We start from the raw sequence: 27,663 nt of genomic DNA on the forward strand, positions 1-27,663 counted from the left end.
TACCACAGTGCATAATAAGAATCAATCATCTGAAAACAGAAGAATGGATGCACAGGTCAACTATCAGACCACTACAATATGTCAAATATGACAGATTTGCTTTATTCACAGCTGCTAAGGTGCATGAGGTGAGATGTAACACACAGAAGTAGGGAAGCACTCTGTAAAATAGTATTAATACTGGTGAGATCTCATTTGGAACAATACAAATCTAGTAAAATATTTTCAATAAGAACAAATTCAAATTGGATCAAAGGCAGAGAAGGACTGTGAGGATTACTGTAACTACTCTGAGATCAAACTGAGACTACAGATTGTTTTGTCAAATAAAACAAAGCTAGGGTGTCCTGCAGCAAACACTAAGGAGAAAGCTGTTAAAGGAATGAGTATTACCTGATCTGAGTAAAATGAAGTGGGAACTCCCACCATATTCCCATGAATATTCCTCTATATTCACTGTATTTCTACTAAGGCTCTGAAATAGCTTTCTACAATTCAATGTGGATAAAAGATTGCAATTTCAATACAGAACTCTGATTACTTTTTAAAAACTCATTATCTAATATAATTTCTCATGATAAGAGAAGGACAGACTCAATGACTCATGATGTCTTTTTCAGTTCTGTGCTCCTAAACAATTTATTTAATATTATCTATATTTTACCTGGCATTACCTGTTCAATCTACAAAACAGAAGTGAATAGAAGTGGACTATTGGCAAAACCTTGAAAGAATGTCACACAATCTCTCTCAGTTAAAAAAAGTTGATCAAATTTTGACTGCTACAGATGCCTGTAGCGAAAAAGCAGAAGAGTCAAAAAAGCTTCCATCTACAAGGACAGCTCATAATTCTACTACGGGGATTTTGTTCATAAAAGCACAAGTAGAATAGCTTCTAGTACCTAAGTATAGGGATATGTATATATACAACAGCTTTACCTATGCTAACAAAAGTGCTCATATAGATGCATATTGTTAGTAGAAGTGCTGAAATCTACTTAGCCTCTATTAGTTAGGAAGAAGAAATTACACCAGTAGAAACTAAAACATTTTCCCCAATGTTTTATCTCCACTAGGATTTTCAGTCAACATGTCATCTAGTGAGTGAAAGCATCTTTCATTATTTGGCTTAACTCCCGGAATCAGTTCTGCAGCTTCCGTGACAGCTAGGCATGATTTCAGCCATCTTCTATTAACACTAACAATGTTAAAACCATATAAACTTCTGGTCAGTGCTATATTTACATAACATGTAGCTATTATAAACTAAAAATGCCACCACAAAAATGGCTAGAGATAGAAAAAGGATGTTACTAAACTTTGCTGATACTTCCTTTAAAAGATGACATAATTTATAACTACTCTTTGGAAACACAACCTGATTGCCATTGCCTGAGTCTCCGTCTCCAAGTGAAGCTCACTGAAGGGAACTGTCAAAATAATGCACTGATAAAGAACTAGCTTTAGCTAGGACAGTTCAGTACACAAAACTCTAAGTAAAATTATTTTACATAATTTTTTGTAGTTATAAGTCACTAAAATTTTGCAATTATAAAATATTAAGCTATGCATGAGAAAACTCATCAACATGGAAGGCTTCACAGTCTTTAACAAACAGAGTCTTTAAAGATGAACATAAAAATAGCTTATGACCTCATACAAATAATATTTCAGTCGGAGTATTTTATGAAATCAATGTACTTTGAAGTGCCAGGCATATCATCACAGTAGGTACATACATCAAGAAAAAGAAATAAAGCCACAAACTCACTAGTGGAGTATCTAACAGCTACATAGCAAGCTGTAAAAGTGAAACATCCAAGCTTAACTTTGATACCTAAATTCCTCCAGAAAGAAGAGTCATATCTAGGAAAATGGCATGTTGTAATTTACTTCTCAGACTTCAGTTCCTGTCCTCATCACTGAAAGAAGTAGCATATAATGAGAATTCAGAGTTTGAACCTCTTTCTAGATTTTAACTGAGTGTTATCTCCAGGTAAAGAAAATTGGATCCATAATTTCTACAAAAACACATATAAAAGCTGTGTTCATCTTTTGGAAAATAACCAAGGTAAGAGTATCTATGTAGTTAAGCAAAATGAGGGCTCAGGAGTCTTTCTCAGCTTGTTTCTAACATGGTATCCAAATAAAATATGTTTTAGAATGGGACAAAAAGGTTGCTTGAATGGATTCATTGTAGAGTCAGAAAAGTAGAATCTGCCTCAGAAAATAGAGTTTTAAAACAGAGTGCAAAATTAGACAATATTTTCCTAATGTTTCAGATGAACAACATAGATTAAAAATGCTGGACTTGATGTTGTGTTGTCTGATACCTTTGCTTCAAGACTGTTTTCTGGGCCACGTCTCTCAAAGGACTTATACACAGAGATTCTTTATTCTGATGATCCCATACAGACTTACGTGAAAGTGAGACAGCAAATCGATGCTATCAGTCAAGATGGAAAAATGAAACCTGTATGCTTATACATGTTTGTGAATATGTGGCTTCTTTATCCAGAACATAGAGACTTCACACATCAATTTCTTCCATCCGTATTTTAAAGTTACACCAGTACAGATTCCTGCACCAAATCATAGCTGTTCACTAAAGCTCACCACAGTGATGGAAGTATAAAAACACTATTTCAACAAAACTAAAACCCCATCATCAGAAGAAGATCTGCAATTTATTTCTTAATGAGCTCTCTCAAACATACCTACTCAAAAACAGACATTGACAACCTATCTCTGAAATGTTATCACTAAACATATGAAGGAAAAGATGGTTATCAGGGGGAGTCAACGTAGCTTCACCAAGGGGAAATCCTGCTTGACAAACCCGATAGACTTCTATGAGTGCATAACCAGCTGGCTAGATGAGGGGAGAGCAGCAGATGTCATCTGCCTTGACTTCAGCAAGGCTTTTGACACCATCTCCCACAACATCCTCATCAGAAATCTCAGGCAGTGTGTCTTAGATGAGTGGACAGTGAGGTGGATCAAGAGCTGGCTTAATGACAGAGCCCAGAGGGTGGTGATCAATGGCACAGAATAGAGTTGGAGGCCTGTGGCCAGTCGAGTTCCACAGGGATCATTTCTGGCACCAGTCTTGTTCAATATCTTCATCAACGACCTGGATGAGGGGACAGAGTGTACCCTCAGCAAGTTGGCTGATGACACCAAACTGGGAGGACTGGCTGATTCCCCAGAAGGCTGTGCTGCCATTCAGCAGGAATCGACCGGCTTGAGAGTTGGGCAGAGAGAAACCTCATGAGGTTCTGCAAGGACAAGTGCAGAGTCCTGTACCTGGGAAGGAACAACCCCATGCACCAGTACAGGCTGGGGGTTGAACTGTTGAAGAGCAGCTCTGCACAGAGAGACCTGGAAGTCCTGAATGATAATAAACTAAACATAAGCCAGCAATGTGCCCTCATGGCCAAGAAGGCCAATGGCATCCTGGGATGCATCAAGAAGAGTGTGGCCAGCAGGACAAGGGAGGTTATTCTCCCCCTCTACTCTGCCCTGGTGAGGCCTTATCTGGAGTCCTATGTCCAGTTCTGGGGTCCTCAGCTCAAGAGGGACAGAGAACTTCTGGACAGAGTCCAGCACAAGGCCACCAAGATGATCAGGGGACTGGAGCATCTTTCATATGAGGAAAGGCTGCGGGAACTAGGGCTGCTTAGTCTAGAAAAGAGGAGACTGAGGGGTGATCTTATTAACATTTACAAATATCTAAATGGTGAGAGTCAGGAGGTTGAGACATCCCTTTTTTCTATTGTAGCTAGCAAAAGGACAAGGGGTAATGGGATGAAGATGGAAAACAAAAAGTTTCACTTAAATATAAGGAAAAACTATTCTACTGTAAGGGTGAGGGAACAGTGGCACAGGCTGCCCAGAGGGGTTGTGGAGCCTCCTTCCTTGGAGGTCTTCAAGACCCGCCTGGACATGTTCCTATGCAACCTGATCTAGGTGAACCTTGGTCTAGATGATCTCGAAAGGTCCCTTCCAACCCTACCATTCTATAATTCTGTGTCCAGATCTACTGCCAGGTCACCTTTCATTACAGTCCCCATCTCCAGTTTGGGAGAAAGGATGTGGCAGCCAAACACTGATTATGGATGGTCTTTGATAATTTGCTTTTTCTTTATATTGGATCAGTCTGGGCTGTTCCCAGAGAGATTAAGACATGTTTAGGAGTGATTGCTTGATTCCCAAGAGAGATTAAGGGATGTCTGCAAGTTCCTCAATGCTTTACAAAACAGGTCGAGAAGAAAGCATACCATAGGAGAAAAAACAGGTCACTCAATAGTTATGCACAGACATACATACACCCAGCAAAATTTTAAATTTGTATTCAGTGTTCTTGCTTGTAGAAAAGACAATAAGAACGTATCTCCCCATGGAAAGACTGTGTTGAAGACTATAAACCCCAAGGAATTATCGGGACATACAGATCTGAGATCTGTAAGCCTTTACAGTATTAATTTATTCAGATATCTTGTAGCTGAAGATGGAAGAACCAACTGGAAAAGGAAAGGAAATCAGTTTTCTCAGAACACAATAAGAAACTCTGTTATTTCTGGTTCTCACTGTCTTTACTTAATAATTAAACAGTTGAACAATAAAAGGTAAGGCAGAGAAAAGTAATTGTGAGATATTTTAAAAAAATCTAAAGAAAATATTTCAAATTTTAAAGTATTGGAGCATGCTGAAGGATTACAAGCCCAGTGTTCCATGGTATTCAGTATCACTGTTCCGATTACCAGGGAGCTAATGTGAACTACCTAATAGATAAGGTGTTAATATCATAATGATTACAACTTGATATTTTCTATCACATCTTACACGTTTTATTTTGTCTCAAGTCTTCATTAACACCAATATTTTAAACACCGATTATAATAGTTCACAAAAAATGTGCCCTACATGCATGAATTTCAGAAGTATTTGTTGTATCCATGTGTAATATAGATCAATATGAGTTTTTTAAAGGAAATTATATTGAAAACAACAAAGCTTACAAGTCCTAGCAAATTGACACCTATGCAGCAAAGTAGAGTTAAGAGTCCCATTTCATCTTTTCAATTAACTTACTTGTTGATCAGTTGATGTACGCTGCTGAACTGCATCATGGCTCACAGAGCCTTTTTTGACTTGTATCCTGCCAGGTGGAGGAGGAATCACACCTGAATATGAAGCTGGGTTATCAGCATCTGAAGAATACACGGCTGTGTGTCTTGATTCCTGTTCATTTTTTGACACAACAAATCTTGGAAGAGGGAGGTCCTTTACTGTTAAAATAAAAACAGAGCAGGCTACTCACTAGACTGAAGTATGATGCTTAAAAATAAAAATGTAGTTTTATTTTGTAGTTAAAATTTCACATTTCCTTCAATTACTTCAACACTCGAGTCAAGTCAATATCTGCTAGTTCGAAGAAAAGCAAATACCCTTTTTGCACTATACTTCACAATTCTCATACCAAAGTTCTGGTTTTGGTATACAAAGAGGAGTTCACATAGGTACATAACAGTTTTGCATTGCAATTCTGCATTAAATGCAGTAACAATCAGATACTATGGATTTAGCTCATTTTTTCTTAGTTTTGCCAACAATTATTGAATTGTGAACTTCAAAATTTATCTTTTAATATCTAGCAAATACATAAACATAGAATCTTCATACAGAATAGTTCATCAGCAAATCAAATGTTAAAATAACACAGTATATACAACATTATCTTTTAGTGAGCTAATGTTATGTTTATATTTACAGCAGATGAAATAATCTAGTCTTATTGCAAAAACTGAAAGTATTGCTGAAACACATCTGTGTATACCTTTCTACAATAGAAGTTAGACTATCTGTTTAGCTAGGATACAACTGCAACCGTTCCAATATCATCTCACTTTGTAAAAAACACCTATAAAGCAAAGTTTCTACAAAATGCTATCTTTATGTACTATGGTTCACATTAGTCTGATAAAAAAAATGAGTCTTCAATTTTTCACTGCAAGATTTCTACCATTTTCTGAATCCCAACCACAATTTTTTACTGGTCCACTGTGAATAACAATAAATTGTGAATTTGCTGTACCACACACTTGCAAATCAATTTACAAGTACAGCTCAAGTTTTATTTCTATTGGTGACTACTTACATTGATTGCTTTTGCTACTGAAAACGAGTTTGTGGTAATACCAACTATATTAAAATATGAGACTAAATTGCATAGTTTATTACATAAAAATTAAACACCAAACTGATTTGTATTTGAAGAGTGTCATTTGAATCCACAGTATTCAGCAACTATGTGTCCATAGACATCTTTACGTGACCACTATTGAAGAACAACACCCCAGTAACAATAAGTTTTTATTTAAGCCTCTATCACTAAGCACAGTGCAATGTACCAAAAGCTTTCACTATAGGGAAGGAGTATGCAACAGAGTCTCTTTGCTAAATTTGTGGTTACTCATCACATAGAAACAGTGTTAAAGCAATCCATGATGCCTTCTTTATTCCTAGATGACAATTTTCACATTAGCATTGTACCCCACGTTGCACTGGGAAAGTTATTCATGTAGCTAAACAAGAAACTACAGCCATATAAAAAGTCATTGCATATAAGTGAAAATCTACATGCATGCAAAACTGGGTGTAATACAGACACTAGTAAAGCCAAATGACAAAGGTGAAGTCTATGCAATTGCTTGTTTCAGTGTGAGGCTTTGTCATATCGAGCATCATTTCACAAAATAATACAGAGAGTTCAGAAGAAACAAAATACTCTATGGTCTTCTTTAAAGTAAAGACTCGATAAATATAGGGGTTTTTTTTCTGTATTAAGTTTCTACATGACCAATGAAATCTGCCAATTTTACCTCCCTCCTCTGTCTTTTCCCCATAATAGCAAATAGAGCTCACGTCAACATCACACTTGCTACCATTCAGAAATACCCCAATTATAAATGTAATAGCTCTTACGAATGGAATTAAATCTTGATATTGGACAAATCGGAAAGTTCTCTGTACTTTTTATGACCACATCTTCATTAACATTTTCTTCCACTGAAATCTGTATTCCATACTTAGAAAATATACATTACTCTGAAACAGACAGCACTCATTAATTTCTCAATTTTTAGCTTCCTGGAAGGAAAATTATTTGGGATGGTAAAAGAGAAAGAGACTTAGGGGCCTGTAGTAAAATAACTAAAGGCAGTCCTTTTATTACCCTGCATCTCTAAGTAATCAAAAAAGCACTGAGTTAAAAAAGAACCAACTGGATGACACTTGAATTGGATGGAATTAGTACTTAAAAGTTGACTGTAGTCTCCACTCAGCAACTCGTACAAAGCAATCTTCCTATCCACTGAAGAGACACAGTAAACCAAAGAGCAAAAGAAACAGGAAGAGATGGGGACCGAAAATACCAAGAGAAAAGAGTGAATAATATTAAGAAAATAATTGAATAAAACATGCATAGAATTCAGAAGTAAAAAGCTGATGTCCTAAAATACTAATTTTAAATGTTTAACTTCAAACATTGCTTTGGGATGGTTCTAACAGTTCCTCTTCAAGACCATCCTTGGGGATGGGCTGTAGGCAGAACCCAGCTGTTCAGGCTGCTGAACCACAGTTTTCAAAGTAAAGAAAATCAAGCTCAAAATTATTTCATGAGTCTTCAGCCTGCTTTATTTCAGCTGTTTAGTAGCTGCTACAATGCTTGAATCATCCTAAAAGACAGAACTTCACAGACAGGACTGGAATCATTGCAACCAAGGCAACAGACAACCAAAGCTAAAAACAGTTAGGGTAAAAATAAATGCTCTGTCAATTGTACTTGTTGTATTCAGTAGGTTTGGAACCAGTTACAGAAAATTATTCCTAGAGGTCCAGAAAGCATTATAAGTATTTCTAGTGTTGTCACAAATCAAGGAAATATAGTCCATTATAGAAGTTCCAATGGCTGCTGATTTTACAGAAATGTTTTATAATTTGTAATTAATTCTGTCTTTTCAATTCCTTCATTCAAATTTCTTTTGGTTGTGGTTTTGTTTCTTCTCTTTCAATAGAAAAGCTACTCCCAGTTAAGATATCTTGCATTAAAATAAAAACAAGCATACAAAGCACCCAAAAAGGCTACATACAGAGATTTTAGTTTTTGCCTTCTTCAACAGGTATTTGATAAGAAATTCCACAAAAATTACACCAAGTTCCATTACTATTGGATGTTAAGGGTTAAAGATCCCTTTCCAAGCTTTCTGATTCTAGGGCATTCTGGTACAACCTGCTGAAGCTTTAGATTTAGCAATATGCACCAGGAAAATGGTTAGTAAATATAGGGTGGTTTATGAGCAGAAAGGAATTTGAATGCTAGCAAAACGTTGACTGAAATAATTCACTTTTCCAAAAAGCTACAAAAAACCCATAAGAACAGTACATAATGTTTATACGAGCCTAGTATAAACATAACTGTAAAAATATAAATGAACCTTTTTTAAATAGCTTTGTCAAATACTACATCCCTACCAGATTGCTTTTATCATAGTCTCCCCAACTACTCTGTTTAATCTGTATCCTTTAGACACAAAAAAACCTCAGAAGTTTTCTTTTAATTTCTAGCATATATAAATCATGATGTGTATTCCACAGAAATTCTACTACAGAATTCACCTTAATGCAAAGCTGTGCTCCATAGACATTCGTGAGTTGTGTACTACATTGCAAAGAGCTTCAGTAGCTTAAAAAAATCACTTCCTTTCTCTTCCTCTTTCATCTTACCGAGCAACACTGACATGGATTCACTTATGTCACTCAGAGGGCTACAGTAGAGCTTTATAAAGCTTTTTCTGCTGTTCTGAACCATCTTCTGAGATGGTTCAGATGGTTTTCCTGTTCTTATTTCACTACCCACACCACAGCTGACCTTTAAAAAGTGGGATAAGAGGTGTTTTGGCTGATAAGAGCCAAATGATCTTTTACAAGTCAGATTTTTCTCTAGGAGACTCTTAAGCCACTAATCCAATTTGCACTAAGAAGGAAGAAAACTGTCAAGCCAAGTGCAAAGGACTTGCAACTTTACTGAAGATGACTTTTCATTTGTTAAAATCAAGGCTTTGTAAATTCAACAACTACAAAAGTTGTCAAATGTTGCATTCTCTTCTGTTCACATTAGTCCTATTAGTACTTTATTCAAAGGATACAGCACATTTCTCAAATTAGTAATCTACAGAATGAACTTGCACCTACACAACAGTCAGTAGTAGTTGCTCATTCACCTCATGATGAACACAATACTTAAGTCAATAAGATATTTCACCATGTTTATTGCACAGTAAGCATACAGTCCCTCATAGTCTGTTCATGTTTTTTTCAAGTTAGCAACATGTAAAAAATACATATCCCACTAATTTACAAGGTTACTCTACAAGAATGTGTGAACCATCTACAATTCCTCCCCAGTCCTGCAATTTACCTGTATTTAAGCTTTCCACTCTTAGAGGGAGACCAGATTGCGCCACAGCAACAAGTTTCAAAGCAATGTAAAATTGACTTCTTCCAAAATAGCCAAGTCTTGTTGCACCACAGAGCTCCATTATCTGAAACAAAACACAGAGTTACTTCCACAAAGAAACTTAAAACACAAACTGTTCCATAGAGGTAAACTCAAATATTTAAGAGTAGCATGCCTAGTATTAAATGCTTGTAACAACTTCATATGCAAGCTTTTAATTATTACATAAGTCAGAGTATGTGATTCTTCACAATTAGTAAAAGCATCAAGTCTAAAACTTCTTCTTTTTCCCCAACTAGTCCCTTTTTCTGTTACCTAGAATTTAGAGGTTCTACAGAGTTAATGTGAGAGCAAGATATTAACCAGGGTCATGTTCCTTTTACTAAAAAATTAGCCGAAACAACAGCCAAACAAAAAAAAACCCTCCCCAAAACCACAAAGAAAGCACAAAATACACATCTTAGATCACTATTAGCTATTCCATTAGCAGCTATATTGTCTGTCTTCAGTAACTGCAAAAGAAAAGGAATGTCATTCAACATTTTCTGTATTGTCAGATGTAATTCAGAACATAAACCAAAAAACTTTCAAATAATTCTCAGATAAAATTGAATGGTGAGTTACTGATCAAGTTACAGAAATAGTCTGTCCTCAACTTTCCCTCTGAAGAATTTAATAGAAACATAGAACAGTAGATGTTGGAAGGGACTTTTAGTCCAGCCCCCCTGCTAAAAACAGGTCCACCTAGATCAGGTCACTCAGGAACGCATCCAGGGAGGTTTTGAAAACCTCAAGAAAGGGAGATTTTACACCCTCTGTGGGCAGCCTGTGCCAAGGCTCCCTCACCCTCACAGTAAAATAGTTTTTCATTAGGTTTAAATGAAACTTTTTGTGTTCCAGTTTCTTTCCACGCCCCAGTCTCCTGACATCCACTATTTAGATATTTGAAAACATTAATGAGATCCTCCTGCAGTCTCCTTCTCTCCAGATTAGACAGTCCCAGGTCCCACAGCCTTTCCTCATAAGGAAGATGCTCCAGTCCCCTGATCATCTTGGCGGCCCTGCACTGGACTCTCTCCAGAAGTTCCCTGTCCCTCTTCAGCTGGGGAGATTTCAATTATAAGGTCAGACTTTACAAATAACAAGGTTTGACTTTACAAAAAGTGAGAAAGCTAGACAAGTGCAAATGGTAAGTTCCAGTCTTTTCTGATACAGGCTTTCTATAGCAGAATTTTTAACTTATAAAACAAACATATTAAGCATTCATTCAGAACACAAAGAATCCACACATATGCACGGATTTCAGCACTGAAGGACAATGCTGGACTTCAGGTTCTCCAAACAATGCCACAGATGCTATGTCATTTAAGAAACACAACAAAGAAGTGGTATTATCTTATTCCCTTTTCTTTCCCAGAAAGAAAGCAGGCTCACAATGATATTAGCTATCTCTCAGCACTCTCAGAAGCATTCCATCTAATCCCATGAACCTGATATTTTTCAAGAGATCCATCAAACTTCTTGTAGTACTGCTACTATCTCATTCAACCCCACCTCCGGCCACAAAGGTCCAAGATATCTTATCTGAGAAAATCAAATCACAGAAAGCATTGAGAATCTCAGCATCATCTACATCCACAAGCACTAATTTCTCCTTTCTCTTTCTGCCAGAGGTCAGTCATAAATTCCCTGTTTGGCAATGTTGGTCTCTTGATAAATCTGTTCATTTTCCTAACTACTAGGATGGACTGTTACTGGGCTTAGAGAAAGTTGTCCTGAAAGACTTCCCAGCTCTCAGAGGACACAGTTCTGAAGGGCAGAGAAGCCCTACTTGAAGGCAAGTTCCAAGTGAAAAAGTCAACTACATTTTCATACAGCAGTGACTGAACCGTGTCATCTGTGAGGAGTTAGTCTGTATGCTTCAGTACTGCTGAAACAGAATCACAGGACAGTTGGGGTTGGAAGGGACCTCTAGAGATCATCTAGTCCAACTCCCCTGCTAAAACAGGAAATAGACACTGATAGTTCCAAACAATCAAATGGACAGGTTAACTATTGCTAGATACGGCTCAACAAAAACCTGCTTAGGTATTTTCCTTACCATTCACCAGAATTCTAGGACCTCATGAAAGTAAGTTGTGGTAAAATCTGTCACATGAAGGTGTGTAAGATAGACAAACAGTCCCAAAGAAGCCCCAAGAGAATTAGGAAGTCTAGGGCTGTGTATGCAAAGAAGCTAGCTGCATGAAATCATGTGGTTATATCTGCATCACACTTCCCACATTTTCCTGCAACATCTGTTATTTGTGTTGTCCTATTATAGTGTTTCTACAGCATGATGTCTGGATGGAAGTCAGGAGATAACAGGCTTTTTTTAAAGCTCATTAACTAAAATAAAATCATTCAATACAGTTGGTTCAGTAAGTTGATTGGACTACAAGAAGTGCCATGAGAAAAATGACAGTGTAAATTGACAGGTGACAATTCAATCACAATAAAAACTTTGAGGCATCAACAATTGCCTGTACCCAACCTAATGGCAAAAATAATTACACTGAGTTTTAATTAACTGGCAGAACTAAAGCTGTGGACACTAAAGAGACAGCTAGCAACTGAAACCAATGCAATAGCAAGAGTCACTCTTTTTATTAAAGCATTGTATCCTGGAAGACTGATGAACATCCATGTACTTGACTACTCTCAACACAGAAAAAACTTGTGGATCCAGTGGTTTTGCACTGACCGATAAAAAACTAAGAAGACTCTCAAAAAAGCTTCTTAGGATCTACTGGGAAAACTCGGGCAGAAAGCAATCATCTATAAGAGGTGAAAGCAGGGGCTGGCTTCTTGGGAAGAGTATAGGAACATTGCCAGGGTATGCAAGGGTGCAACTAGGAAGGCTAGAGCCCTTCTAGAATTAAATTTGGCCAGTGAAGTTCCACAGGGATCGGTTCTGACTGTCAATCATACTGTATAGTCACTTATATAGTAAATAATTAATTCATAACTCTATTTATGCCAGCAGAGCACTCGGCTAATTTCAAGTATCACAGCTCAGCTTTGTTTGAAAACAGTTTATTTTTTTTCATTTAAAATATGCTGTCAGATGACAGTGGAGATGATTAATATCCATTTTGATGTGACTGGATAGAATTCTAAAATCCATTCAGAAATATCAGCGCCTTTGGCAAATGCAACTGTCTTAGAATCAAATTAGCAGTAGAAAATTATGGATTGTAAACTTGATCTTTTTCCTGTAAAGATGATTCCTTTGTATTACAAGTTGTCGTGGTTTAACCCAGCCAACAACGAAGCCCCACACAGCCATTCTGTCACTCCTCCCTGGTGGGATGTGGGAAAGAATCAGAAGGGTAAACGTGAGAAAACTTGTGGGTTGAAATAAAGGCAGTTTAATAGGTAAAGCAAAAGCTGCTCACACAAGCAAAGCAAAGCAAGGAATTAATTCACCACCTCCCGTCAGCAGGCAGGTGTTCAGCTGTCCCCAGAAAAGCAGGGCTTCATCATACATAAATGGAAGACAAATGTCATCATTCCAAACATCCCCTTTTTCTTTCTTTCTTTCTTTCTTCCCCCAGCTTTATATGATGGGGGAAGAGGGTCACACCATATGGTCTGGGATATCCCTTGGGTCAGTTAGGGTCAGGTGTCCTGGCTATGTCCCTTCCCAGCTTCTTGTACACCTTTAGACCACTTGCTGGTGGGGTGGTGACAGCAGCAGAAAAGGCTTCCACTATGTGCAGGCATCAATGTTATGTTCATCAATAACTAAACATCCTTGTGTAATCAGCAATGTTTTCAGCACAAATCCAAAACACAGCCCACACTAGCTGCTGTCAAGAAAATTAACTGTATCCCAAGAAAAACGAGCACTGAAATGTTGACCACTTCACCAATGTCTGTGAAAAATGGTGAACATGCCTTCATCTTAGCCTAATCCTCAATAACTATTACTGCGGACACTGTAAAATTACAGGGCTTTGCTGGCAGTCTTGATGGCTTTTCAGTTACATTTCCTAGCTTTCAAAATACTGTTTTTTACAAACAGATTTCATCTATGATGTTATAAATATTTGCTCTTTAGATTCTTGTAGAATTCCTAGACTTCAAATTGAAGTTTTACTCTTTGCTTAAATGAGTTTAAAGTCAGAAGTGAGTGTAGGGAGCTGTATATTGACTATCAGATTTTTCTTGCTGGAGCTCCAGGAAGAATTAGTGTAAGAATATATTTCCCACTCCTTTTTTCTTTACCGTTTCTTTAGATTATAGGGATATTACTAAGCCAGCAGTGTCATTCTTTCTAAACTAATGTACTGAGTTGCTCATGTTTGTGACTTGTTTTTCCAACTTGAGTTGTCTAAAGAGTTAAATTATTCCCTGCAGTTGTTTTACTTAAAATACATTATAACTTAGGCATGCCTGTCTCTCTATAGGATCTGTGTTTTGATAGATTAAAGGACTTGGAAACAAGGACAGTTTGACCTGAATTTCTGGAATGATCGACTTCTGACATCTAAAATGCTCCTGAAATATAGTAACAGAGCAATGAGTAGACAAAGTTTCAAATACATCTTTGAATTTCAGTAATGCTAGAAAAGCGTGTCACCAGTACTGAGTGGTGTGAAGTTTAGCATTAGATGATCACTTACTACTGCTTCAGAATATTAGTTGTGAAGTGTGTAGAAGTCTGTTCTTACTGCAATACTGTGTACTTGTTTTTTTCTGAATTAAAATATCTTAAATCATTTAAGACATAGTAGCTCTTTTCTGAGTCTCAAATATAGCTCTGCAAACATGCAGATTTTTGAACTTTTAACTGCAGTTTGTTTAAACTTCTACAGACACATTGTTAAGACTTGTAGGCCTTAGTAGGTGAAGTAGAGCAGTGCAAAGCTAGGTAACTAATTAACACTGCTCAGATTGACGGTCGGAGGAAAACAGATTGATATGGGAAAGCAATGTAAAGTAATGAGCTCAGTAAGTTCAGCTAAACTTACATGAAAGTGCTTGGGAATAACAGGACCAGATCTAAGCACTCATATTTGGCCACACCACAACATGACCACTAATTCTGGGATCAGAGATTACCTTGATCTTTGTTTTATTTTAGCCAGAAGCTTGTGTTCATTCTTTGAGGTTTTTCTGTCTTGGTTCTGGCATAGTGAATGAAAGGTAGTATGTGTGGAGAAATTGTTTTTTGTTTGTTTGGGTTTTTTTTTAAAGCAAAATAATTTTTAGCAAGGAATATCAACCACTGGAATGCTTCTTTTAAAAAGGAGATCTGAAAGGAATCAAAACTTCTGTATAAATGCCACTTTCTTCAGCATTTAGCACTTGAGTAGAAATTTTGCAGGAAAAGTACTCTGCTGCGTGGCAGGAGCATCCACAATTAGAACATCCATGTGATCTTCTTTGGACTATTTGTTATTGAAGTAATGATTTCAAATACTAAATACATTTTTGCTCTAAAATATCTCTCCCAATGCCTAAGCTACATGTTTTCTTGGTGCTTACACATGGATACTTTGTTACCATTTGTTCCAGACAAGACAATCATTGGAGTGCTATAGAATCACCCTTGAGTCTGAAATTGCCAGCCAGGTTCAGGTATCCAGAGTTCTTGCTGAAGTGTGTTTCTTCATCTCCAATTGCTTAAACTCTTCATGGCACCACCAGGAAAAAGAGGACAACCTTCTTCTGAGAGGAGTTTGTAGCAGCTTGATACGTGAATATAGCTTTCCCTTCTAAGGAGGATTTCTTTGAGTGAAGCAAAGAAGTTGGAGTTGCAATTGCTCCTGATGTGACATTCTGTTCAAATGCCTCATTTAAATACAACACAACTTTCTTGAGGCTGCAGCATTGCAAGAGGTCTAGAGTCAAATGAACAAACCACCAGTCACGTGTTCCGACATGTCTTGTATCTGCTGAGGTGGTTTTTGGTTGTACATTAGACAGATTCAATTTAATAAAACTAACACAGTAACTTTTACTGGATCACTAAGTGGAGTTATCATATTGTGTGATCAGATGAACAACAGTTAGTGCTCAGGTTGGTGCTTAGGAATGGGGAACTGTGCAGCTGAGACTACAGGAGGGATGAGCTATTTAGGTAAAGCAGTAATGTAAAATTGCATGGGAAGATGAGACAGGTATGTGGAATATCTCCTTTAAAAAGAACCTGTCTTTATGCATCAAGTATTAGAAATTATTATTATAGGTTGCTGGGCTGTCTTTTGCTGCTTTATTATTTTTTTTAAAATTCCAGTTCTTGATGCTCTATTGTCATTACTGCTTGTAAGGTACTTTTCTCATGAGCACCTACTCTGTCAGAAGAACAGCAGTAGAGAGAATCTTAATGCAAGCAAAGAGCAACCCTGCCTTGAGGTCTTCCAGCTGTGACTTTTTACTTGGGAGGACAGTAGTTGCCTTCTGAGTGAGGATTCATCTGGCTGTGTGGACTTTCCTTTGGTGAAGCTATTGAACATGTCAAAGGATATTTGGCAATAATTTGAGATATAGTTGAATAGGATAATCTATGCCTCTAGATCTTTGGAGAAATGGCTTTTCTAAATCAGTATATTGAACTTTTTTTGTAGTTGCATCCTATGGTGCATCTGCCTCATCTTTATCAATTGATTAGTAGTGGTAACCATGTACTACCAAATTCAGAAGGGAACTGCTGACCTCTGGGGAGCTGTGCAGCTCTGCATAAGAGTCTCTGCAGGTAAGATTCATGTATATAGCTTGTAACAACTTTTCCAGGAGCTGATGCCAAGACCACAAACTTTGATTGCAAATTAAAAATTAAAGCTACAGCATTAGAAAGTGTCTTTGGTAAGTGAGGCTAATCCACCATAAACATACATGCTCCCAGGAGTGACAAGAGATGCTTCAAACCACTCTTGGAGTGGGCTGAAGTCAGGAATGACCTAAAAAACTAACTGGTTCTAAAAGTACTACAGTGGGGGGCGTGTGATGTTCAATATATTCATTGTTAAGAGATGTATTTATTATTTGCTCCTGACAAATCAGATTTTTAAGCTTTTAGTGCTTTTTGTTGCTTTTCTATTAAGAGTGAAAGCATGACTTCAAATCTTACTCTAGGAGTGGGCACAGATACCAAAGTTGTGGTGGTTTACAAACAGTTCATTACAGATGGACTTTGCCTCTGCTTCTTCTCAGGGGGAAGCCTCCTCACACTTCTCACTGCTACAGTGTGGGGTCCCTCCCAAGGGAGACAGTCCCTCATGAACTTCTCCAATGTGGGTCCTTCCCATGGACTAGTTTTTCACAAACTGCTCTGGCATGGGACCTCCCACGGGGGCAGCTATTCACACACTGCCAGCTCTTCATCCAGCAGAATAGTCCTTCAGGTACCAACAGCTCCAGCCTGAGTCCTGCACAGGATCACAAGCCCTGACAGCAAACTTTCTCTGGCATGGGCTCTTCTCTCCTCACAGGCTCCCAGCTCCTGCCAGGAACTTGCTCCAGCGTGGGCTTCCCACAGAATTACAGCCTCCTTTGGGCATCCACCTGCTCTGGTGTAGGGTCCTCCATGGGCTGCGAGTGGATCTCTGCTCCCTGGTGGCCTCCGTGGACTGCAGGGGCACAGCTGCCTCACCACGGTCTTCACCATGGGTCAGGGGAATCTCTCTTTCAGTGCCTGGGCACCTCCTTCATTACTGACCTTTGTGGAGATGTTCTCACATTCCCACTCCCTTCTGCTGCTGCTGCTGTTTAGCAACTGTGCGGCAACTTCTTCCTCTTCTTTAATACGTTATTCACAGAGGCATTACCTCCATTGCTAATTGGCAAGGCCTGGATCAGCTGTGGGTCCATCTTAGAATTGACTGGCACTGGCCCTGTCAGCTACAGGGGAAGCTTCTGGCAGATCTTTGTTTAAAGAAGCCATTCCTGTAGCTCCCACCCTCCCCGCCTTCCCCCCTGCCCCAAAAACCTGGCCCAGGCAAAATCACTACAAAAGTACAGGGGCAGAAAAAATTCTCTGAAGCTTAAGATATTGATTCATTTTTTGACCAGCTGATTCTTTATTTCTTCTATGATTTAAATCTGAAATTTGAGTTGATTGAAACATATATATGTTTGAACCTGAAGTCCTCCAGTACTATCGCTTTTATTTCTTTACCTGTGTTCTAAAGCCAGGTTTGTAGTATTGACTAAGATCCATCTTCATGGATCAATCACTAAGACTTTAAAAAGAAGAACTTAGTGTTTGTTATGCAACAAAATACAACAATGTCCCAAATATACCCTGTGACTGGAAATTCTTAGTATCTACTAATTAACTATATTTACTACTATGCTTCTTAAGTACCTAATAAGATAAATGTTTGTATTAGAGGTAATGTTATACTTGCTGTTCAACATATGAATATTTCCTGCTTCACACATAAGGAATTAAATACAGTACTTCTTGATATCCTTCATAAGTGCATTTTTCAAATGATCTTTGGGTAAATGTAAGACGGTTCGAGTGTTTATCATATATTGCTGTTAGTGCTTGAACATGGAATTCAGAGCAATACTTGGACTGTTTCTTTTAGTGGCTTTTTTTTTGTTCTATCTCCAGGTTGTTGGGTTTTTTTGTGTGCCAAGGTTTGTGGAGCCTTGCAAAGAACTGGGTCAGAGACTTGACTTGGTTAAAAATAACTCATGAAAAGAAGGATCTTTGTCAGTTCTCTGTCTTGTTCCTGCTATACTGTGCTGTCAACAACTGTTGCATCTGAGAAGCTACCTGTCGAGATTATTTTGAAGAAAAGTTAAAAGTTCTTCATGAATAACTAATCAGTATTTCTTTGTCCAGGCTGTGGTTTTTGGTAGTTAATGATGTTCAAGATGTTTTTCAGCTACAATAGTGGTGAATAGGAAATATGTTTTTTCAACTTGTACATCATCAGATTACATTACAGTATAGAGATATGGTTAAGTTTTGTTGCAGCTGAAGCTTCAGGAGAGTACCTTTGTAGGACAGCATATCCTAGCAATCTGATTGTATTCTGATAAACTTTTAATTTGTAGAACATCCTACCATGTCTGTTTAATTCTTAAGTGTGTAAATTGTAAAATGAATATAAAAACTTACTTTGCACCTCTGGCATCATGATATTCATGATGATTGTTTCATTTAAATGTAAGAGAAACCTTTCTTAATCTAAGTGTGATGAAACACTGGAAGAGGATGTTCGGAGTGTCTGTAGAGTCTCCCTCCTTGGATATACTCAAAATCCAAATGGACATGCCTGTAAGCAACCTGCTGTATTTGAGCCTGCTTTGAGCAGGGGAAGTAGAGTGAGTGATCTCCAGAGTTCCTTTCCAAGCTCAATTAATCTCTGATTCTACACAGGATTCCTTTGTGCTTATTAATTTAATGAAGTCTTATACAAACAGTACAAGCATGAAAATTCCTATCAAATCACAGCAGAACTACTAGAATACATCAAATTAAAAATATATTCTTAAAATCAAGACAAAAATGTATACTCTGAATCCCAGTTCTTCTTTCTTGTTTTGTGTCAATATGTGGGGTTTTTCGCATTAATATCTTAGCTCAGATGAGACAGTAAAAAAGATGCTCCTTTGAGTTTTTTTCTCTCCCTGTTCTTATCACCATAAATCATGTGTGTTGTAACTTCCAGCCTTCAAAAGTCTTGCCTCTTACCACCCTCTGGTATGGAACAGTAGGTACTTCAGTAACACTCGCCAAGCAGATGAAGTATTTTATCTTTACTATGTAGGTGCCATGCATGTTGCTTTATTTACTGTTTTAACATCAACGTCATCTGTGATTAAATACTGATGCACTTTTGCATAAATAATATTTACATATAATGGACTTAATTTACCTTGCAGAAGAATCTAGGGACAAAGGTACTCTGATATTCTGGAAGATTCTCCAAGTGAGGTTTTCTGAGTACATTTCACCACCTTTAATAGAGATGTGATTTGTTCTACTTCACTTGGAATTTCTAAAGGTTCTCAAGTCTTAGTTTTTTTGCTTCACAAACCTTTCCAAGTTCAAGAACCTCTTATTTGAAATCTGTAAGAGTACTAGAAGGTATGTGCTTGAAATGGTACTCTTTGTCTGATCTGCACCAACTTCTGATATTGTTGATGCTGCTGTTATTTCTTTGAAGTATGATGACGGAGTGTACAGTTTCATAGTTTACAGCTACTGCACTGAGATTTGGGTTTGGGTTTTTTTTGGTATCAAAAGCTAACAGCAATTCTGGAGCTTTACAGAATTGTTGGCCTTAATCCAGTGAATTACAGTAGCATGACCTCAGAATCTTCATGTGTAAGGAGGTAAAAATAGTTGTGGAGCATTTTGTCTTGAGGATGGCTCTACGTTTCTTGAAGAGTTTTAAGAAAATTCCTTATCCTTTGCCTTCCTAAGAAGATGAAAGCCCTAAACACAAACCTTGGTGAAGCAATTGCTGGATTTTTGTTTTCAATTGTTCACTGCCCGTCTCCTCCCCATATTACCTGTTGAACATTTAAGTCCTTCAAGGAGATTATTGGTAGGCTGAGTATGTTCAAGCATGCTGTAAGTCAGCAGAGGAGTCTCCACTTGATGTTTAGATTTAACAATTGTACTCAATCTTCACTCATGTTTCTGATTGGATTATTCTACATTTGAAATAGAGGACTCCTTTAGCCAGAATTGGACAGCTACTTGTTCACAGCTGCAGAAGAATGCTCTTTTTTATTGATTGTTGTTTGGTGTTTTTTTATCCTTAGCTTTTTTCTTTTCTTGATACTTGCATTTGGCATATTTTCTACACTTCATTTGCTTTGAATCCATACTTGTCTTCCCTTATCTGACATGGTATTGTAATTATTAATTCAGATTGTAACTGAAGTTTTATTCAATCTAGCAGCACTGATTAGCTCCAAATTCAATAACTTCTGATCCAGCACTGGTTTTGAAATGACCTAAAGCCATTACTATCTAGTTATTCTATAGGCTTCAAATGCCTGTGTCATTGCTTCATTTCATAGAATCATAGAATGGTAGGGTTGGAAGGGACCTTTAGAGATCATCTAGTCCAACCCCCCAAGTGGAACTTTTTGTGTTCCATCTTCATCCCATTACCCCTTGTCCTGTTGCTAGCTACAATAGAAAAAAGGGATGTCTCAACCTCCTGACTCTCACCATTTAGATATTTGTAAATGTTAATAAGATCTCCCCTCAGTCTCCTCTTTTCTAGACTAAGTAGCCCTAGTTCCCGCAGCCTTTCCTCATATGAAAGATGCTCCAGTCCCCTGATCATCTTGGTGGCCCTGCGCTGGACTCTGTCCAGAAGTTCTCTGTCCCTCTTGAGCTGAGGACCCCAGAACTGGACATAGGACTCCAGATGAGGCCTCACCAGGGCAGAGTAGAGGGGGAGAAAGAACCTCCCTTGACCTGATGGCCACACTCTTCTTGATGCATCCCAGGATGCCATTGGCCTTCTTGGCCACGAGGGCACATTGCTGACTCATGTTCAGTTTATTATCAGCCAGCACTCCCAGGTCTCTCTGTGCAGAGCTGCTCTTCAACAGTTCGACCCCCAGCCTGTACTGGTGCGTGGGTTTGTTCCTTCCCAGGTGCAGGACTCTGCACTTGTCCTTGTTGAACCTCATGAGGTTCCTCTCTGCCCAACTCTCAAGCCGGTCGAGATACCACTGAATGGCAGCACAGCCTTCTGGGGAATCAGCCAGTCCTCCCAGTTTGAATGACAGTCAATTTCGAAGGCTCAAAAACAACTACACTGAGAAATCGGCTGAAAACAAACATAAGCCTCATACTTAATCTACACTCCTAAAGTTTTGCCATTACCTTCCTGCCTTTCATTTCAAAAAACATGATTATACTCTGACTAAATGCTGCTGAGACACGAGAATACTCAGACTAAAAATTGATTGAGAAATCAATTTGCAGCCCACTATAGTCCCATGAAGGTACCATCGTTACATAAAGATTTTTACCAGAATTCTGCAGAAAACTCAAAAGCACAAGTCACAGGATACAAAGCAGACTAAGAGGCACTTCAGGCACTAACACAAAGTAGACTGCTTACATATCTTGTCTCTACCGAGATACAGAACTAACTTAGTACTCAGCTGAGAGTAAAGAGAAATACTCTATTACAGTAACATTTATGGGGACAAAAAAGATTTCATTCACAAATTGGATATTCTTTACTGCACATCCAGGCACTGTTTGTATTTACAACAGATTTCTAATAACTTTTGTTTCCTAAACAAGAACTGACATACAGCACAATGTATGTACAAACATGCTTTAAATATATAAGCATGATATATTTATATATACATTTTATATGTTTACAATCATAAAAGGGTACAAGGTGCATCAACTTCATGCCACTTAGGCTAATATTATGAATTAGTAAGAAAAACAGTCTAGTTACTCATTTCTACATTGGAAGAATGCCTTAATAATGACCTGTGGTGGATACTGCCCCAGAGGAAATCTAAATTAATTTTATTTTTAAATGTCATGTAGAAAAGTTGTAAGCTTTAAAGTAAAAAAGTACACACACAAAATGTATAGGTTCGATTCACTTAAGTGATTTCTGTTTAAAATTTGGGCTTTTTTGCAGATCAGGTAAAGGGCAGTATTAAGAGAGGAACACTTGAATTCTAGCTTCTTATCCTGTTTGTTCTGAAAAGACAATTAAATCAGCAAATTAACCAGAACAAGGCCGAATCTTCCGTATGTCTCCACCACACAGGTAATCCTAAGCATTCCCTGGCTCAGCCACCACTTACAGTTGGCATTTAGTAAATTCTCACGACTTGATGAACAGGTAATCTCTGCACAGGAAAATGCACTGAAACACTACCTGCCACAATAAAATAGCTGTGCATGAGGTTTTATTTCCTTAGATTCCCTTCTCTCTACACCCATTCTCCAACAAAGAGGTTAACATTTTAAATCAAGAACCTGCAGCTTCATTTTGTCATGTTCTGCCAATGGATTATAATTCCAATTGTAACTGTACCTTATGCTAGCAGATGAACTGTGGCATCTGAGGAAACTACCATTTCATGTTCCCCCTTCCTTATGTTTGCCAAAGCTATTACCCCAAGAACAACAGAAGCAGCATATGCCTGCACCTTAGCTGTTTCTCTCTGCAGCGCAGAAATTGTAGCTGATGAATGAGACTTTACGCTGAGAGTATGGACTTCACAATGAAGCAGCTACATCACAGATATGAACTTTCTTACAGCTTTTGATGTGAAGGCAGTAAACTCTTGAAAGAGAGTTAAGACAATCAACCAGAGGCATATGACACAAGAGCAACCAAAACTAACCCGGCAGTGAAGACTCCTTAGAAATGGGCGGGGGGGGGAGAGGAAAGCTTGAAATTATCTAAAGAGAGCCAAAAATAGGCTTTACTAAGTCATAGTAGGCTTATTAAGTTACTAACCTTGCTGTACAACACCAATGCTGAAAATAACCATTCATTTTAGAGAATGTATATGCAAATACTCTCTTCTTTAGTTTTCTAGTAATTTTGTACCTTATTAGTATTATTTTAAAGGTGCCGTGACTCATTAATTTCAGATGAGTATCATATGCACAATTGATTTACTTCTTGTCTTGTAAAGTTTCTGTGATCCATAATCAAAGAAAAGAGTGCAAGTTCACAAAACATTCTGTGACCTACATAAGGATCCTAAAAATTGAGCAAATGGGACAGCTATTACATTAATCCCATGCACAAATACAAACTTCAGAATACATTTTTCAGATGACTAGCCTTTACAACCAACTTCACCATCAGTACAGAGGCATCAAGAACTGACTTGAATATAACACCTATATTAGTTTTAGGTCAGGCTTTTGAAGCCAATTTCCTGATCTTTCCCGATTATCCTGACTGCTCTGGTTCACACTGTGCAGGCATTCCAGAATAGGAAATTAGAATTTTTGTCTCAAGGTAACTTAGAAAATACACTCTAGAGTTGCATCTAATGAACCCCTTCTAACATTCAGTCTACATGACCAAGACAGAACTTCAGCACAGCAAAACTTCTGAAAAATATATACAGTGCAGATGGCAGCTCCTCAGCATCACTTGTGTGGTGTCATACTACTTACTAATACAAACATCAATGTACATGCAACTGAGTCATGAGCTCAGACAGCTGAGTCAAGTGAAAAATACCTTGGCAAAATCTCCTAACTTTTGGCTGAACCAGCTCATTGTCTGTTCAAATGAATGTCAGTGCCAGCTTCTAGTGGTTTAAGCTACCATGAAAACCATGCGAGGTCACCAGTGAAATACCTAATCACACTAGAATCTCCTCTTCCCCTCCATCAGCAAATGGTTTTCCTGCCTTCTACCCCGTACCAGCACCAAATGTCATTCAACCCCACTATTAGCTGATACAGAGTTAAAATCAACAAAAAATTGTGGTAATTTTTCTGCATGCACAGCATACAGCAGCATCAGACAAGCACCAGTGTCTCTGCAGAGAGAAGCAGCAGCAGGAGCACATGGCTGGGGGAAAGCAGAAGACTGAACCACCTCCTTCAGTAGCAACTCACCATTATATTGGTTTAGCTGCAAGGTGAAAACCACACCCTGAGAGTAATTTAAAAACTCATGTACTGTTGTGAAGTAGCTGGACTTGTTATCCCAACACATGTACTTTTATTTACTGCTTTACACAAATCTTACCTTCATGCTAATTTTGAGCATGTGCACAAAAAAGCAGAATTATGGGTTAATAAAGGCTGCTGTTCTCACATGTACAGCTGAGGTTGTAACAACTTTGATGTGGTATTTCTGTTCTGGTAATAAGGCTGTCATTTTGTAGATATGTACTAAGTGGACATATAGTTTTTCTTTTCCAGGATTTTGCTGCTTTGTGGGCATATGATCTGTAAACTGCAACAGTAACTGTTTCAGTCTTCGATATGTTCATGTATTCACACTTAATAGGCAGTTGACTGTCCTTTAAAAGCAGAAGTGAGAATGATTAGGAACAACTACCCACATGTATTAATTTTCCTGCTGCAAGATAGATATCTCACATAAACATACCTCTTTGCAGGAAAAGCTGCGTGTACATCCAGCCAAAAAAAACACCCCAATTTGCAAGCAAAACAAGTTATGGGTCTACACATGCAACCATCCCATACTTCATTTCCAATGTAATCAATTCTGAACTATTTTAAAGTATCTACAGAATTGTACTGCTGAAGAACAAAAAACCTTCAGGTAGGTCCCCTTGGACTACTCAGTCCCCATGAGTTTGAAGAGCAGTAATTTTGTATTGCTTTGCACACCTATGAAGGCACTTCACATGACTAACACTACACTTGCATTCCAGGATTATATAAGAGTTGGGCAACTGCACCAAGTTCCTTTCACCACAAGCATCAGGTGCTCCAAATGAACAGGTAAGAACACGGCACCATGTGGTCAAAAGAAAATTCCATCTTCTTCATTGAATTTCCTTATCTCTAAGCTACATCAACTTGGGTTTAGATACATAGTCGCAGCTTCCGAACCACCAAGTGCAATTTCCCTTTGAAGAACCCCCATCCAATGTATTCATGCCTACGTTAATCTGAGGTACATCCATACTTCAGGGAGAACATAAAATAACAACTACATTCTCTTCCTCACAAGTACAAGCTATTTCACAGATGAACAATAGTGATTGCACAAGATATTCATAATGGGTCAAATTGCTTAGGGCATTTTGACTTTCTTCATATTATTTACAGCATCAATCCTCAGGCAATCTAATATCTTGTTTGCCATTTTAACTGCAAGGCTTTCCTTGAGATCACTATAGTGATAAGCCAGGTCTGCTTCTTGAGTTAATTTATTTAGAACTCATGGAATGATGCCTGAGTAGTTTCTTCAGATGCAATCTACTCTGCGAGAAAATATCTGACCTCCTTTGCAACAGATAAGGACATAATCTGTGGCCACTTACATTCAAAATTCCAAGTACTTCCAAGTCTTTCCAAGTCCATGCACTAAATCTCTGCATAAAACAAAACCCCTTGCACTAGCCTACTTTATCTACACAACAATCCTGACAAGTTTTAAGCAAAATAGATTTTCAATACAACAAACATATAAACATTCACTTTCCTTTTTCTGAAACTGGTTAGCCACACACAAAAAAGAAGCAGTGGGTGGCCCTTGAGAAACCTCACTCATAATACTGAGCATGCAGACTCAATTACCATTAAGTCCAGTTGAGCAAGTCATCAAATAAGAGATTACTAGTTTTACCAGTAAGAAGTATTTCTTATTCAGCCCTCTTTCACTTTTTGTTTTGCATCTTAAACTCATTATAACTCACTAAGTTTCTCTTAGGGGCGCAAAACACATCAACAGTAACTCTAGTTAAGCGTAAGTATTCTCCCAAAACCTGGTACTAAATTGCAGAATGCTGAAATTTGTGTATTGCCTTTACCTGGCTACGGTAACTTTAATATTTTCTTAAAAGGACTACTTATATCTCACTAGGCTAAAGATGAAAGTGTGTAAAAGGCAGTATGGCTTTTTAAGATACAGCAGCTCAAAACACTACGTACACTTTAAAGCATTGAACAATGACAGAGGGAACTGCAGAAGCAGCAAATTATTACAAACAGCTCTTCGTAAAAATGGTTCACTGGGAATATTTTCCTCAAACAATTACAAAGGCACATCACAGCAGACTTTCCCTTTTCTGCGTGGGTAGCTCTGCAATATCCATACACCTTTTAGGTGTAACCTAGTCAAGGAAGCAAGTGCTAAAACTATATATTTTAAGTATGGGCCCATGTCACTCTTAACACTGCATTTTTCATTGTTAGAAACGTTTTGATGACTACAGGTAAATTAATACCTGCCAGGAACTGATGTCCAAAACAAGACTGCAACGCTTAAGTGATGGGGATCTGCGTCAGTAGCGCCCAACGATACAAACCCAGACGAATTTCCCCCGCATCCCTAAAATGCTTTGAAGTTCTCACGGTTTGGATCGTCTCTGCCGACTCGAAGCAAAAAATACACTTTCCTACCAGTTGCTGGACACTGCCGCCAGAGATCACCAACAGCCCCTTCCGAGCCTCGGAGCCAGCGACCCCACGCGTACCTAAAAGGGGCCCGCTACGAGCCGCTCACTACGCTCCCCGCCCTTCCCGCTCCGCCGGAGCGGCTCGGCCTGCCCCTCCAGCCCTGGTTCAGGTGGCCGTCTCCCAGGTCGGACAATAGCCTCCAGAGGGCCCCGCTGCGGCCCGCCACCGACGGCGGGACGACCCCCGCCTAGAGGCCACCAGGCGGGCGAGGGGGCGAGAGCCGAGCCGAGCGCGGCGGAGGGGAGGGGCGGCAGCCCCGGGACCGAGCTGTCTCCCCGCGGGCAGTAAACGGCGGGGCGGTGCCCGGGCCCGTCGCCCGCCGGGGGCCCGCGACGGCTACCTGCATGACCACGTCGTTGGGCAGCTGTGCGGCGCGGAAGAGCTCCAGGACCCGCCCGTTGGACGCCACCTTCTTGGTACTCTCGGTGTCGCAGTAGGAGAAGAGGTCGCAGTAGTAGCGCTGCTCCGCCTCGCTCAGCGTCAGGCCCTCCATCTTACACACCGGCCCGGCTCCGCGCTGCGCTGCTGCCGCCGCCCCGCATCCAACGGTGGCGGCCCGGCCGGCGGGGAGGAGGGACGAGGGTAGGCAGCCGAGGGCACGCGGGGCCGCCTCACGCAGCGCAGCCCGGCCCGCGGCGGGTTGGGGCGGGGGGACGCCACCGGCCGCCACCGCCGCGCGCCCCAGCCAACCGCCGCGCGCGCGCGCGCGAGGGGCCGCTCACACCTTCCCCCAACCAACCACCCAACCACCCGCCCCGCCCCGCCCCGCCCCGCCCTCTCGCCCACACGGCGACGCGCCTGCCCCCGCGCCTGCGCTCGAGCATGGGGAGACGGCCCCTTCCGCGCGAGCGGCGGGGGAAGCGCCGGGCCCGGGGGGCGGGGTTAGCGGGGAAAAGGGCCAGCAGCGCGCCCCCCAAGCCCGTGGTTGTCTCCGTCGGCGGCGATCCCGGTGGGAGGGGGTAAGGGGGAGTGGCGGTGGCAGCGGCAGCCCGGATGTGCGGCC

The 27,663-nt window shown here is 39.5% G+C and overlaps 1 protein-coding gene across 10 annotated transcripts in view; it reads right to left on the reverse strand.

The window, feature by feature from the left end:
• REPS1 (RALBP1 associated Eps domain containing 1) overlaps nt 1-27,344 on the reverse strand; it is a 67,447-nt gene extending 40,103 nt beyond the window's left edge. For 4 of the 10 annotated variants that reach the window (XM_061990798.1, XM_061990797.1, XM_061990794.1 and 1 more), the window contains exons 1-3: nt 27,001-27,343; nt 9,482-9,605; nt 5,095-5,291 (exon numbers count right to left, since the gene is read on the reverse strand). In XM_061990798.1, the coding sequence (XP_061846782.1) occupies nt 5,095-5,291; nt 9,482-9,605; nt 27,001-27,153 (474 nt within the window). In that variant the 5' untranslated portion in view covers nt 27,154-27,343. Of the gene's footprint in view, nt 1-5,094; nt 5,292-9,481; nt 9,606-27,000 lie in introns of all 10 variants that reach the window. The other 6 variants (XR_009818238.1, XM_061990801.1, XM_061990802.1 and 3 more) reach the window with 2 other exon arrangements.
• Nucleotides 27,345-27,663: the final 319 nt, after the last annotated feature.

The sequence above is a fragment of the Colius striatus genome, chromosome 2, assembly GCF_028858725.1.
Source record: "Colius striatus isolate bColStr4 chromosome 2, bColStr4.1.hap1, whole genome shotgun sequence".
Lineage (NCBI taxonomy): Eukaryota > Metazoa > Chordata > Aves > Coliiformes > Coliidae > Colius > Colius striatus.